Source organism: Aplysia californica, unplaced genomic scaffold (genome assembly GCF_000002075.1).
Source record: "Aplysia californica isolate F4 #8 unplaced genomic scaffold, AplCal3.0 scaffold00045, whole genome shotgun sequence".
In the NCBI taxonomy this organism is placed as follows: Eukaryota; Metazoa; Mollusca; class Gastropoda; order Aplysiida; family Aplysiidae; genus Aplysia; species Aplysia californica.
Window position 1 is genome coordinate 471,125 of NW_004797315.1, and position 15,396 is coordinate 486,520.

Consider the following 15,396-nt stretch of genomic DNA (forward strand, 5'->3'; position numbering starts at 1 on the left):
CCTCCGGTTTTTCTGCCCCACCCCACTGCCTCTGCTTTTCTTTCCCCCTCCCCCTAAAAAACACCTAAAAATAGAAACAAAGCAGTAAGTTCTTTAAAAGCAAACAAACAAACGAACGAATCAACAAAACGAGCAAACAGCAAAAAAAAACAAAAAAACTTACCCCCAATGGCAAAAGAGAACAAGCAAACTGACAGCAGGAATGAAAACGAAGTCAAAGCGAAGCTAAACAACAAAAAAGAAAAGAAAACGCGACAAACATCCCCCCTCCAAAAAACAAACAAACAGACAAAAAAACAACAACAACAAATAAACACAAAAAATACAACAACATCCCAACAACATTGACCCCAAACAACGGGACAAATCACAAAACAAATTCTCTTAGATCAAAATAAACAGATATTTTCAAGGGGGGTAATTGACTCGTCAAACACATTTGATTGAATTATTCCCCTTGGCACGTTCAACCAAAATATCGGCGAAAATTTCTTGGAATAATTATTATGCCGAATTTCTTTGTTTCCCCTTTTTTGTGTCGGTGTTTTACGGCGCTCTCAACTGCATAAATTCGTATGAGCGCGCGGGACACGTTAATCGTTTTCAGTTGGTAGGAAATTTGGAATTTTGCCCAGGTGGCGGCCGAAGCCTACTCTTTACAAATAACTCTAAGTCATGCTGAGAGTAACATAACTTTTATTGAAACAAAAGAAATGCCTTTATTCTGCCAAGTGTATCATCTTCAGGCATATTAACATGTTCTCATGCAAAGTAGAATTGTAAATGGGCTGATTTGTCAATGTCATGCTCATAACTGTGCCGGAACAACAGAGGGGGGACTGCTTCTTTTTCCTTCCTCATACTTACTATTGTCATTTTTTTCTCTACTTCTTTGGTGTGTTTGTCACTCTCGTGTGAACTCAACTTACACCCGGGGCGGTGTCACTGACTGAAGTGTCTTTAGGCCATTCCCAAAGGGGGGGCATTTCTCGTTCAAGCACAGTAGAATTGTAGATGGGCTGATTCATCATGTCACGCTCATAACTGTGCCTGATCTACAATACTATTGTCATTCTCCTCTATTTCTTTTGTATGTTTGTCACACTCTTGTGACCCGCTATTTCTGGGGTGCTTTGATAGTCGAAGCAGACCTTGTGCTGTTGAAGCTAGAGAGGTGAGCAGTCAAAGTCTGATTCCCTGTAAAGATTTCTTTGTTGACACCTACCCCTTGGCACTCATATGACCTTATGCGGTTGCGAGTGCCGTAAAACACTCTACTAAAAAATAATAATTTTTTTTTACATTTCCGGGGTGCTTTGTTGATAGTCGAAGCAGACTTTGTGCTGTTGAGGCTAAAGAGGTCAGCAGAGTAAGCCTGAATCCACGTTTGGACTTCTCTGTGGACATCTACCCCTTGGCGCTCATATGACCTTATATGCAGTTGCGAGCGCCGTAAAGGCTTACTAAAACAAAAATTAAAAACCACCTGAGTGAAGTGAGGAAAATTTGTATTATATGTCGTGCCTTTCAAAAGGACATATCGTCCTGCGCCTTATTAAGGAATTCAAACCCACGACCTTACGACAGCGAAAGCAAGTCTATAACCACTAGACCACTAAGGCCACTCAATGTCACAGCTGTGAGACGGACGATTGGACAACAGCTTCCACTTGCAGGATTCGAACCCACGCCGTAGACAAGGGAACAAGCCCGACTGTGGCACCATAATATTACGCTAGTGACACAAAAGTATATGTACATATTATGTAGACACTTTAATCTTATAATAATATTCAGTTTTAGTTTTGACTTGTTGTCAGAGCTTCCCAGTAGGCTACTTGCTACACAAAAAGTTCATACAAGTACAGAAAGTAAGAGGTGCTATTGGAGAGTAACATACGAAGAAAAGGAGGAAAGGAAGTTTAAGTTTTATTAAGAGTTTTACTGCACTTGCAACACAATAAGGTCATATTATAAGTGCCGAACATTAGAGGTGTTACAAGAGAGTAACAAACATGAGAAAGAAGGAGGAGAGATCAGGATGATAGATGTTTGATAGGAAAGAAGGAGCAAACCACACTAGAGCGCCCGCCAACCACCCATGAGGAAAGAAAAGGACGATAGACGTGATAGGAAAGTTTTAGTTTGACTAACGGCCAGTTTCACGGCACTTTCAATACAAATAGGTCATACAAGTAGCCTACAGAAGATTAGAGGTGCTATTATACTGGAGAGTAACATACGAAGAAAAAAGAAGGGGAAAAAAAGGACGATAGATGTTTGATAGGAAAGAAGGAGCAAACCACACCACACCAGAGCACCCATCAACCACCCCTCAGGGCCTACATAGGCCAACACAAACTTACAATTTGACAATGAGACAATTGCACAGAAACACATGTATTTAGTAGAAATTTACTCAATAACAAAATTCAAATTGTTATACCGTTTTTTATTTTATTTTGGTTCTTTTTTCAGCATTAACAAAATGTAGTTCATGTATAAAACGTCATAACATTCCCCCCCAGTCCCGCATAATAAGAAAACGCAACAAAAAGTGAGAACAGAGCCTCTGAGAGCCACAAACTTATGAGACAGTCCCTGCAGGATTCTGCACAAAGCAAAAGAGAAAGGAGATTCAGCTCTCAACATAAAAAAAACAAAACCTTGCACAACATGACTGACAGTGCTACGCTAAAGATAATCTCATTCCAAGATCATCAGCTGCATCTGTGAGCACGCATACTTGGTTCTGAAAGTTTCAGAATTTTGGAGTGACATCAGATCAACATCTAACAATTTCTTTGACAAAACTTTGGTCTCTCCGTTTCTTTAACAAGAGGCGTAGTTGTTTTTCTGCAACTTTGGAGCAAAAGTAACGATGATGGAACTAACAGGGTAGTATTGTCCCCCTTCTATGTACTAGTGTCACATACAGAAAGATGTTTACAGTATGTCACTTTTCAATACAAGCAGAAAGATGTTAAACTTTGTAAATGTTTCAATCATAAAAATTATAGTTTAATTATGGTCAATGAAAAAACAATTTCTGTTATTTAATCTTAAAAAAAGATATTCTTGACACATAATCATTAAAAAAAACCCACCCAGCCCTATGGAGTATTTGATTGTCAATAGCTTGAACAGCATGTGAGCTCAACATTGTATAACACAGTCAAGGCTGAGATTCTTTGACTAAAATAAATCTGTTCTTCTCCCCCCCAAAAAAAAACACCAAAAAAAACAACAACAAAATCCTCGTTGTGCCATGAGCCAACGTGAGCATTGTGCCAGCCGGGTCTACAGGTTTGAACCTGAATACTTTGGCTTGTGAGGAACAGTTGACCTTTGCAAAAGTGAGTTAGAAGCAGGGAAAGTGGAGAATCATGAGAGGCTAAAAATAGGAAAAGAAGAAAGAAAGGAGACAGAGAGAGACAGCTCATAGAGAAGGGAATAAATATTAACAGGAGACGGTGAGTCTCACCGTGTTTCCACAATGTAACATCAGGGAAGGAACATGAACAATTCATTGCTGTGTTTTCGGAATGAATGTTAGCAACAAGAGACGTCTGACAGCAGCAGAAACCTTGTAGATATCTGGCCTTAACATTCTACAACAACTTGTGGTCCTATACCTTCAAAGTGTGTTCATTTACATCCAAATGTTGTGTGCTGTCCTCAGAAAGTGTGAGGGAAAAATTAAAGGGGGAGGGGGGGGGGGGGGTGAAGGGGGGGGGGGGTGGATAATGAAACAAACCTTTTAAGCTTAAAAATAATTTTCCTCAGTTACAAGACAAAAATTTGAAACAAATGCTTGAATGTTTTTTTCTTTTCTATTCAAGCAGCTTTAACTTTAAAAAACTGCAGTTCTTTCCCTCTTTACGTAGATTTAAAGTTGGTTTCTCTTCTGCTCTTACGCAAGAATACAATTCATATATATCGAAGTTTTGATTTTTAAAAATGAAGTCATGAAATGAAAACAATTGGAGAGTAGTCAGATCAGCAGATATCAGTATGGCATAGCTTGAAGGCTTGCTTGCAGTCAGTGACAAAATGAACATTTACATCCAATGACATTTTTCAACGTCCCTTCATACTTTCTCGTCATTCATTCATCTGAACAAACATGCACAGGCTTGCAAACACAAAGAAAGTCATACCACGCCCCCGAACATTCAAATAAAGATTCTTTTGCTTCAAAAGTGATTGTCTTCTTCCATAAATATATGATGCTCAAACGTGAACAGCACCAATCTTGTCTTTTCATAGCGCACGACTTTTTCACACTCAGCATCACACTCAGCATCGCAATCACACGTCCTCTTTTGTACATATTTACAGTTGGCTATATACATTCGTCAGATTCATTGGCAGAAATATACAAGGGGTATTTATATATATATTTAAACATCCGTAGCATCTTATATACATCCATAGCCACTGACATTACTAACACACAACACCCTGTATGTAAGGCGAACCCTCTCTATATCTCTCTCTCTCACACACACATACAATATCAAAATCTAAGGAGATTGTCAAGTTCAAAGGTATAAAAAAACAAAACAATTCTACCGGTAATACATTTGTTTCTTAAACAATGAGGGCAAAAATGATGTCTTTTTCTTGAAAGACCCTTACTGAAACAGTTCCACAGCTTTATGATCTTACGTTGCCTCTAAACAAATCCAGTTCTAGATAGAAAAAAGTTTGTCTAACTTTTTCAATTCACCTTCGGTTTAAAAAGCACTTTAGTTATGAGCTTTTGGATAAGTTTGTCTTTAAAAAATTAATAAAATGCATTCAGATAGATGGGAAAAGCATCATTATGCCTTTTAATTTATGTTTGTATCATTTGTGTTGATGCACTTTCACTGGCGACCATTATCAAAAAGTAAAAGTAGTATCTCAAAATGGAATAAAAACAAAGTAGAAAAGAAGAGCAGCGCAGTAGAGGAACACTGAGATCAGTGACTGTGGATCAAACTTAAGAAGATTCAGGACTCTCTCTCAAGATGACTGCGGCAGATATTCTATGGTCCCGGGTAGACTAAGCTTAAGCTTAAGCTGTGTAAGCATTGTAATTCTCAAGAGACTCAGACAGGCTGGATGCACAACATCGGATATGCTGAATGTAACTTCAGATATATGTTGAATGCAACATCGGATGTATGCTGATATGCAACATCGGATATGCTGAATGCAACACCGGCTGAATGCAACATTGGATGTATGCTGATATGCAACACTGGATATGCTGAATGCAACACCGGATATGTTGAATGCAACACCGGATATGCTGAATGCAACACCGGATATGCTGAATGCAACACCGGATATGCTGAATGCAACACCGGATACCCTGGGTACAACATGGATACCCCGAGTCTCCAGAAACTCAGAAATGACATGAATGTATGGAATCACGACCGCGACTGATTGTCTAGATGGTCAACAATGGCAGGAAGTGCAATAAATAACTTTGAGGGGCACAGGAAGATGAAAGACTGAACCATACAATGCCCGATGTACGTCTTGCTCACTTCAGGATAACATTCGCGGAAATCTCCTACCAATATTGCAAAATGTCTACTACATATAGATTAGTTATATACCTCTTGCTTTTGTAAGGCAGAATTACTGCTATGATGGTGGACTAAAACGCTTCATATTTAATACTTGAGTATTCCCACTGTTTCATACAATGTGAAGGTACAAATTTCTACGAATCACAATTAGAACATCTTTGTGTCCACCACTACTAAAAAGTTCTGAATTAATCTCAAACCCTTAAAAACTTGCATTGTTTGCTGGAATTATTACTTACAATTTTAAGTTTTTTGCACTTTAAAAAAGTTCTTTATATTGTATGTTTACGATAGTTTTGTGACTCTGATTTAGAACAATATTTCAATCAAACATGTACACATTTCTCTTTTAGCACTCATTCACAAGGCTTAGAACAACATACCCACTGGGATTTTCCGTCCGCCAACATAAAAACCTTATATTTAAGTACCCTTCTTTTCGTATCACCATCGCTCGCTCCAACAAAAGCCAGCAATAGAACTGGGTCGGAGGTTGGAGGTCACAACACAATCAGGTGTCCTTGCTCTCAGTCAGCTCCGGACGGCTTGTGACTAGACAGGAATCCAGGTCAGGAATCAACATATGCTGTTGGGTGGTTTTTCACCGTTCAAAAGGTTAGTTAAATGCGAGGGCTCCGTGGGCGCTGAGAATGGGTAGTTGGCCGCCCCGGCGGGCAGCATCTGCTCTCTGACGGCTGACTCCTCGGCTGTGTCCAGATTGATGGTCGTCACGGGACCTTTGTAGATGGCGCTGCTGTTCATGTTTCTCATCACCAGGTAGCGCTGACGGTCAACGTTCTGCTGAGCTGCCTCGAAGCGCTCGCGCTCGAAGGAGGTCATGGACTCGATGTATCGCATTTTGTCTTCCATTTGAGACGGTCCCCAGTTGGCAGCAGGCTCGACTAGCTTTCTGATTCTCTGGAGAACAAGAGCAACATTACATTGGATTATTAAATCTTAGAAGTTTTCAAGTTTTCACAGAATCAACAATTCATTTGCCTCATATAACCTTATGCAGTTGCGAGCACCTAGAAACTCTTTCTCAAATTCAAACTATCAAAACAATTCATGAAAGGGGACTTATGCTTTCAGAACCAGCACTAAGGTCCAGTGCATTTATGATCAACCTGACCCTCATTCAGCTATCAAGTTTCCTCCTGTAAGGAACCAATTTTTACATGACACATCGGTCGGAGTAAACAAGATTTATCCATTCTCCTTGTTCATCAACAAATTAGCTGGAGTGCAAAAAGACGAAATCGGGAAAAAAATTTTCTTAAGTAGATGTCTAAACTGGAAGGAAGTACCAGACGAGTAAACCACCTATCGTTCCTGATCTCTCAACGTTCATTTCTTTGTATGCTACTGTTACTGTCTAGAAACGCCTCAAATCTTGAGCACTTCTATGACCTATACGAGTTCCAAGTGCCGTAAAACCTCTCACTAATGGTGCTCATAAGACCTTATGCAGTTGCAAGCGCAGTAAAACCTCTACTAAAACTAAACTAATACTCTCACTAAAACTAAAGTGAGGCGAGCATGTAAACTCAAGAGTAAACCACTCAGGAGTTCATGCTCAGGGTTCACACCCAGACGGCATCGGTCCTCACCTGGAACAGAGTGCCGGTCTCCTCCTTGTAGATGGCATGGATGGCGAGGATGGGCACGGGGATGATGGAGCACAGACCCAGCAGCCAGCCAAACGTGATGGCCCAGGTCGGGTACTCGTAGTCGCCGTACGTCACAGGCTCCAGCTGGCTCACACTGAACAGCCAGATGAACTGGACGAGGAACGAAACAGGGAAATTAGTACATCTAGAGAGAGAACAGAGTGCATGAGGGAAATATACACAAGGAAATTAGTACATCTGGACATGGTGCTCATATGACCTTATGCAGTTGCAAGCGCCGTCAAACCGTACTAAAACTAAACTAAAAAACTAAAACATCTGGACAGACCTTAACACAATTCTATATCTGGAGATATCACAGTGTGTGCACTTCTTTGGACAAACCTATATCTGGAGACAGCAAATTCCATACCTTTATATTATCATTCTCTTTGAAAAAGTCACATGAACTGAATTCGGGATCATGATTTTCACTCAATCTGCTCTTGAATACATGACCACTTATGAAAGAAAAAAGTTTTGCAAGACCTCACAGTAAAATGAATGCAATATTTTTTAGGTGTGTGAATTTCCTTTGCCCTTCAAGTGCATATAATATATATATATATACATGTGTGCGTGCGTGTGTGTGTGTGTGTGTGTGTGTGTGTGTGTGTGTGTGTGTGTGTGTGTGTGTGTGTGTGTGTGTGTGTGAGATAAACAACTAGAACCCCCAAAGTTTCCACTCACCAGGACAACTGCTGGAGTGACAAACTTCCACATGATCTTCCAGAAGACGGACGGCTTGTAGCCAATCATAAGCTCAATGTCCTTGAGGAAGCGGTCGACTCCATAGATCCACGAGATCACCATACACTCGGAGAAGGAGAGAAGCATTAGGGAGAAGGTCGCGCAGTACCAGTCCATGATCTGTAGCAGGTACGCACCACCCTGGGGAGACCACAAACAGACACATTATCGTATATGGTTACAAGAACTGCCACAGAAAATTTTCATACAAAACATATGTGGTTAAAAAAACAGCCACAGAGGAGTATTATATAAGACATAGGTTACATAGAGGTTATATTATGTGGCTGACCGAAGTGCCGATCATTAGAGACAAAATATCCACATACTGTAAACACTAAATTAGCCTAACTAAACTGCAAACTAGATCATTGACATTTTCAATGAGAAGGGCGAAAATCATTTCAGAAGGAAAAAATAATTATATTCACAGAAATCTTTTCAACTGCTGAAAAACTTGGTTCCTGAATGAGTGAAGACCTTCTCTTAAAGACAATGTCCTGAATGAGTTACGATGTTCCCTTTAAAAGGACATTTATTGCTCCGCACACTAGAACTAGAAGCCTGACTCGGACAGGATCTCACCTGGAACACAATCGGGATTCCCAGAACAAACTCGATGAAGCACATGAAGGCGGTGAAGAGAATCTTCTTCTTTCTCAACAGCTGTGGGTACTCGTCGATGAAAGCACTGGTCATGGTTTCAAACATTCCAAACTGGCGACAAAAATTGGAGAAAAAACCCAAACCATCAATGACAGATGTAAAAACAACACACACGCAAACAAACACAAACAAACACACACACACACAAAAATCAACAGGCACATTCTATTGCAATACAATAAATACTCACGATTCAAAAAGAACCTAAGTAAGAAATGCAACTTCAAGGAATATCATTATCCGCACCCCAATGGAATTTTCCTATTTTATGCTCAGACATATCTGTTGATGACCATGCTATACCACTTTTGAGTTTTCTAAAACCCAATGGATACGCATACTTGATTAACTGATTGATTGATCTGTTGGTTGCTTAACTGTACTATGTTTTATGGTACTATCGGCACAATTATAAATGCATACCTTTAGTTTCAGTAAAGAGTTTTACAGCACTTGCAACACACAGAGAATGAATTATAAAGGAAAGATGGTGTACAGATACTAATCAGGGATGTTTGATAGGAAAGCAGGAGTAAACCCCACCAGAGCACCCACCAGCCACCCACTGTGCCTACCTGACTGTCCAAGCCAATGGTGAAGATCATGAGGAAAAACAAGATGGCCCACAGCTGGGACAGGGGCATCTTAGCCACGGCCTCTGGGTACACGACGAAGGTCAGGCCAGGTCCCTGGGTGACCACCTTGTCGATGGGCACGCCGGTCGTGTGGGACATGAAGCCCAGCACGGAGAAGATGACAAGGCCGGCGAAGATGCTGGTGCTGCAGTTCAGGATGGGCACAATCAAGGCATCTCTGCAGAGGAAAAGTACATGTCATTTGTTAGATATAGTCAGCATTTGTTAGATATAGTCGTCTTTCAACCCTGTCCGTACGTCATGTTTTACTATCATATCGATACAATGTGGGGAAATCCGTGCCCCCACTTTCAAAAGAGGAAATTTACTTGTTAATCTGATCCGTACGCTTTGCATAGCAGTCTGTCAAAATGATTTTTTGAAAAATACTGTAAGTTTCAAAGAGATCTTCGTTCTGGAAGTATTCTAAAGTGTGAAGAATACAACCCCAGGGGTAAAAAACGACCCCAGGCATCAGAAAGGGTTAACAAATCTCCAAGTGTAAGTTGGAACAACAGAAGAAAAAAAATTAATGTTTAAGACAACCACTTTTCTCCTGGACAATGGAAGGTCATCTCGGGCACTTCTGACCGTATTTTTCGATTACATAAAATTCCTTCAATTAAAAAAGTATATGAAGATTGAATTCATATTTCTTTCATCCTTCACAATTCTTTCTACCCAAGATGGGAAATAAAATAACACTTTGCAGTCACACAGCCAGCAGTTCAAAATACCCCTTATCTCATCACCCAGCCCGGAGAGTGACTGCAACAGACTTCTCCGGCCTGGCGCAGTTGAACTGGAACGGATAATTTTCACTGCCGCATTATTGCGCCGAGTGATGCGCCGAGTGAGCGCAAAGTGATAAGAAGGACCAGCGAGGAGCCTGCTCACCTCTGCACGTTGTTGCTGAACTTGTTGTAGCTGGCCATGGTGATGAGTGAGCCCCAGGCCATCCCGACCGAGTAGAAGATCTGCACAGCGGCGTCGCCCCACACCTTGAACGTGGCCAGCTTCTCCCAGCGGGGGATCAGGTAGAACTTGATGCCCTCCGCGGCACCGGGCAAGGTCACGCCACGGACCAACAGGATCAGAAGTACCAGGTAGGGGAACGTGGCCGTCACATACACCACCTGGGGGCACACGAGAGGAGCTCGGAGATTAGAAACTCTAAAGGGTACGGTATAGATTGATCACTCTAGGATGCTACAGAATTTTACGCTTTCTTTTTTTCAGAATTTTACGCTTTCTTTTTTTTAAGGTCCTGGACAGTCAGAAAAGAAAAATTTCCTTCGGGGACAATAAAGCATTATCTTTATCATCTTATCTTACTTCAAATGTCTGCAAATATTATCAATCCTTAACTTTGAAATATTGCAGGATCTTACATCAAGTGCACTGATAACCTTCATAAATTCTTATCTTTCCTGAACTAAAAAAAATTCACTTCGCAAACTTCATCAATTCTCAACTCTAGAATACTACAGAATTTCACTAACTTGCAGCCACATCAACACCAGTGAGGGGGGGGGGGGGTTAAAGAACCAATCCGTGTGCTTACCTTCCCAGAGGACTTGACTCCTTTACACAGACAGAGGAAGACGATGGTCCAGGCAAGTACCAGACAGCCAAACAGCGGCCAGCGGATGCCACCAAAGTCCTCAATGCCGCTCGTCTTCTCCAGAACATTGTTCCTGCGAGAGGCAAGAGGCATGGCAAGTGTGAGTAAACAGTGGTGGACAAATCAAACCATCTCAAATCAGTAAAATGTTTTTGAAGAAATTCACACTTGAGTAGGTCAGAATAGAACATCATCTAAAAATTTCTCCCGCAATAGAAATGGAGATGTCATGTAAAAATCCCTTTCAAGCTTGCTCATAATAGCACTAAATGTCTGAAAGAACAGTTGAAAAACAAGTGTTGGTAACAGCAGAGGAAGCAGGTGGGTGGTTGATGGGTGTTCAGGGGTGGGTTGCTCCTTTTCCCTATTCAAACAGCTATCATCCTTATCTTTTCTCTTCTTTTTTTTGTGTGGATATAATCCTAAGTATTAATAAGATTAATAAGTATCTGACACTGGGATGATTAAATGTATGACCTATAAGTTGCAGATGCCATCAAACTCTAATGAAAACCAAGTAACAGTTTTGTTCTTGTTCTGAGCGATTGTTAACGATAGTGGAATGAGATCTGTTGTGGTCGTTAATGATAGAGGAATGAGATGTGTTGTGGTCGTTAATGATAGAGGAATGAGATCTGTTGTGGTTGTTAATGATAGAGGAATGAGATGTGTTGTGGTCGTTAATGATAGAGGAATGAGATGTGTTGTGGTCGTTAATGATAGAGGAATGAGATCTGTTGTGGTTGTTAATGATAGAGGAATGAGATGTGTTGTGGTCATTAATGATAGAGGAATGAGATGTGTTGTGGTCGTTAATGATAGAGGAATGAGATGTGTTGTGGTAGTTAATGATAGAGGAATGAGATGTGTTGTGGTCGTTAATGATAGAGGAATGAGATGTGTTGTGGTCGTTAATGATAGAGGAATGAGATCTGTTGTGGTTGTACTTACTCCCAGAACTCCTGGCTGGCTGGGCTGAACATTGTCTTGTTGACCAGGGCACTCATGTTGCCCACGATCACCGAGCTGTTGACAAAAGATGAGTTGGCGAAGGAAGTTGAGTTGTCTAACGCAAACGTTGCGTTCTCAAACAGGGACGTGGTCTCGAGCGCCTCAGTTTCGTTGATGACCGGCCTCTCCACCACGCAGTCGGGCGAGTTCCAGCTCTGGCCACACACGCTCCAGGGCAGCACTTTCCTCATGGACATGAACAGGTAGTAGAAGGTCCAGGTGATGATGATGTTGTAGTAGACGCACACAATGCCCGAGATGATCACCATGCCGTAGCCGATACCTGAGACGAGGAGGGGGAAAAAAAGAAAAACCGAAAAACAAAATTAGCGATTGTCCAAGAGGTGAACCAAAACAATTTAATCGAGCGATTCTCCCAGAAATGTTTCTAAAGCGAATGTCGGTCACCTTATAATATAATAGCCTGAAGTCTGTTGTTGAAACATCCTGCTGTGACATTGCAGGAATAAGACTTTAATTTTCTTAATCAGAACTCTCTTGCAAATTTCTGAACGTGTATTTGTTGTTGTTGTTGTTTGTTGTTGTTTTGATGTTTTTATTGTTATTATTGTTTGTTGTTGTTGTTTATTTTGTCCCTATTTCCCCTGAAAACTCTTGTCTAATGAATGTTGACATTGGTCGAGAGCATATTGACCACTTTCAAAACATAGCCTAAATGTTGTGAAAACAAGCGCAGTCTACAAGTTTTGACCATTGGCCTAATTTATCTGACTGCCAGTGGGTATCTCAAGGAGAGATTGGCAAGGGATACAACAGGTGAAGTAATTCACAAGCTTCCAAACAAGAAATCCCCCTCCATCTCAGAGCCACGTGGACAGGAGACATGCCTATGAACAAGGACACAACGTACCTTTGAAGAGCGGGCTGATTCTCCACACGGTGATGGGGCTCAGGCTGGCAAACTGGCCGTAGGAAATCTCCATGAAGAACAACGGCAGGCCACACAGGATCAGGAAAATTATGTAAGGCACAAGGAAGGCACCTGCCGGAACAACAGCAGACATTTCATTTATCAAACGAGTTGAAATACATAGGGACATCTTATAGCAAAACTGCCAGAAACTGACAGTTTGGAAAGAAAAATTAGAAGTAAAACATGATACCGACATAAATACATCACCTCTTACAGCCTACAGTGACACACCAAACAAACTGCTATGACATTGTTTTCCTTGCACATCATAGGTATGTTATCCTCGCACATATAATAATATACGTCATCAGTTATCATAGCATCTAGGTGTACGTGTTGTCCTTGCTTATAGTAATATTTATGTTATGATTATGTCATTCTTGCACGTAGTTATAAACGTTATCCTCACACACATTTTATGTGTGTTATTGCACATAGGTATGTGTTATCCTTGCATACAGTATTATTTATGTTATGGTTATGTCATCCTTGCACATACTTACAGTTATAAATGTTATCCTGGCACACATTTTATTTATAAATTATAATAATTTAAAAAAAAAAATAAAAAAAAAAAAAAAAATAATAATAATAATAATAATAATAATAATAATAAATAGCATTTATACTGCGCATTTCCATTTCCAAAAAGAATGTTCTCCTTGCCCACATTTTCTATGACCCTGCACACATACCTCCTCCGCTCTTGTAGCAGAGATAAGGGAACCTCCAGATGTTCCCCAGACCCACGGCGAACCCGATACATGACAGCAGGAAGTCCAGACGGCCCGTCCAGTTTTCCCGCTCTTTCAGGTCGTCTGACTCGATGGAAGTGACGCTGGACCCGGCCTCGGACGGCTCTAGGTCCTGCTTCTTCTGGGGACGACACAGACCGGGACGGGCAATGAGTTGGGGGTGTGGTTGTCACGATTTTACGGTACTCACAATACAATTAGTTAAAATACAAGTGCCGAAGATAAGGGAAGAATAGAGTAGTTGCTCAAGAGTGACATGGTAATATAAAGAAGCGAAGGAGAGATAATGAGGAGGGTGGATGTTTGATAGTAAAGAAGGAACAGACCACACCCAAGATCGGGAGCGATCGACACACGAGCAACCAACCGACCGGCGAACTGTCACAGAACGTGTTAGTTGTATCACCGCATGTTTTCTCACACTCCGAGAGAGAGAGAGAGAGAGAGAGAGAGATAGAGAGAGAGAGAGAGAGAGAGAGAGAGAGAGAGAGAGAGCATCATTACAAAAATTAATTAAAAAATAACAATTAAAACTTTTGTTTGTTCACAGACACCGACAGCCGAGCGCATCCACGAGAACAAAAGAAATCTGCCGGAGAAAAATAAAGAAACTGGGACTCCCAGTTATTGACGGTAGATATCCCACGAAGATGATACACTCTTGAGTTTGAGAGAAAACGAGCAGAAAAGGGTAATAAAGTAAGAACCTTATGTTTGTAGGCAATTCCAGTTTCCATTTTGGAGAGAGAGATAGAGAGCCGTGAAATTGTAAAAGGCCGAATATGGCAGAGAAAACGTCTTTGGGAAATGGCGGTCTCCCGGCTGGCTGGCAAAGGATCTGTTGTGAGTTCTGAGGTCTAAGGCCCAAATCTTTCTCTTCCCTTCTCAGATGGTTACTCACGCCGGTTGGAATAAAATTCCACCAATGACGTAGTCTCTCTTGTCTCAGTGAGCCATCCTCCTCGAGACTATGACCTTCCCTCGCTCACCCACAGAGGAAAATTTTCCTCTCCCTCTCTGCCCAACCCTCACCACATCATGCGCGCGCAGTCAGCCAGCCCGAGAGCCGACCGCGGATCGATCGAGTTCCGACTATTGATTTGACCGCTGGCGGAAAGGGCCGAAGTGGCGAGAGCAGGGACGAAGGGGCAACTTCGCGACAGTCCGCCACGCCGCGTGAGGCTCGGGCCTACTGCGCGTGCGCACAACACCCGCTTTTTCTTCGTCGACTCGCGCTCTCAGTCTCATGGAAATTTTGTCAAAGCGCGAGTCCATTACGTTGTGTTCTATAAATAGCTCCCAAGCTGACCAATGCTCGAGTTTTTCCCTCGCCGGCTCACCTTTAGACCTTTACCTTCCCACGTTCGTTGAGCGTGAGTAATTTTAATAATAGATCTATATGGCTTCTACTTCTAGAATGTTCGCCTCACACACATCCTACTAGATCTAGATATCTAGATCTAATTTATTTTCGAACTGTGCTTAGATCAAATTTAAGATCTTATAGATCCCCCCCCCCCAAGACCCACGTTCCTCTCTCAACACTCAACAACACCCACACCTTGTTCTAACTCACGGGTGCCCCATCAGAGTCTGAACACGTCGGTCTAACTAACCATCCACGGGTCACTCACTAACTAGATGTCTACTACAGGCATTATTGTTTGAGGGGGGGGGGTCCCGATCAAAACAGTGAGTCATGGGTCTGCTGCTGCTGCTCATGGTGGTTGAGTAGATCTAGCCTAACCTCAGTATTCAGTACT

The 15,396-nt window shown here is 41.6% G+C and overlaps 1 protein-coding gene across 1 annotated transcript; it reads right to left on the reverse strand.

Annotated features, from left to right (window-relative positions):
• Nucleotides 1-2,431: 2,431 nt before the first annotated feature.
• Nucleotides 2,432-13,754, reverse strand: LOC101847408 (sodium- and chloride-dependent glycine transporter 1; the record flags this gene model as incomplete). The annotated part of the gene is given in 10 exon segments (XM_013079230.2): nucleotides 2,432-6,506; nucleotides 7,199-7,369; nucleotides 7,949-8,149; nucleotides 8,594-8,725; nucleotides 9,250-9,487; nucleotides 10,207-10,445; nucleotides 10,874-11,006; nucleotides 11,885-12,227; nucleotides 12,816-12,947; nucleotides 13,574-13,754. Coding segments are annotated over 10 exon segments (2,112 nt in total), but the record flags the coding sequence as incomplete, so codon positions are not given.
• Nucleotides 13,755-15,396: the final 1,642 nt, after the last annotated feature.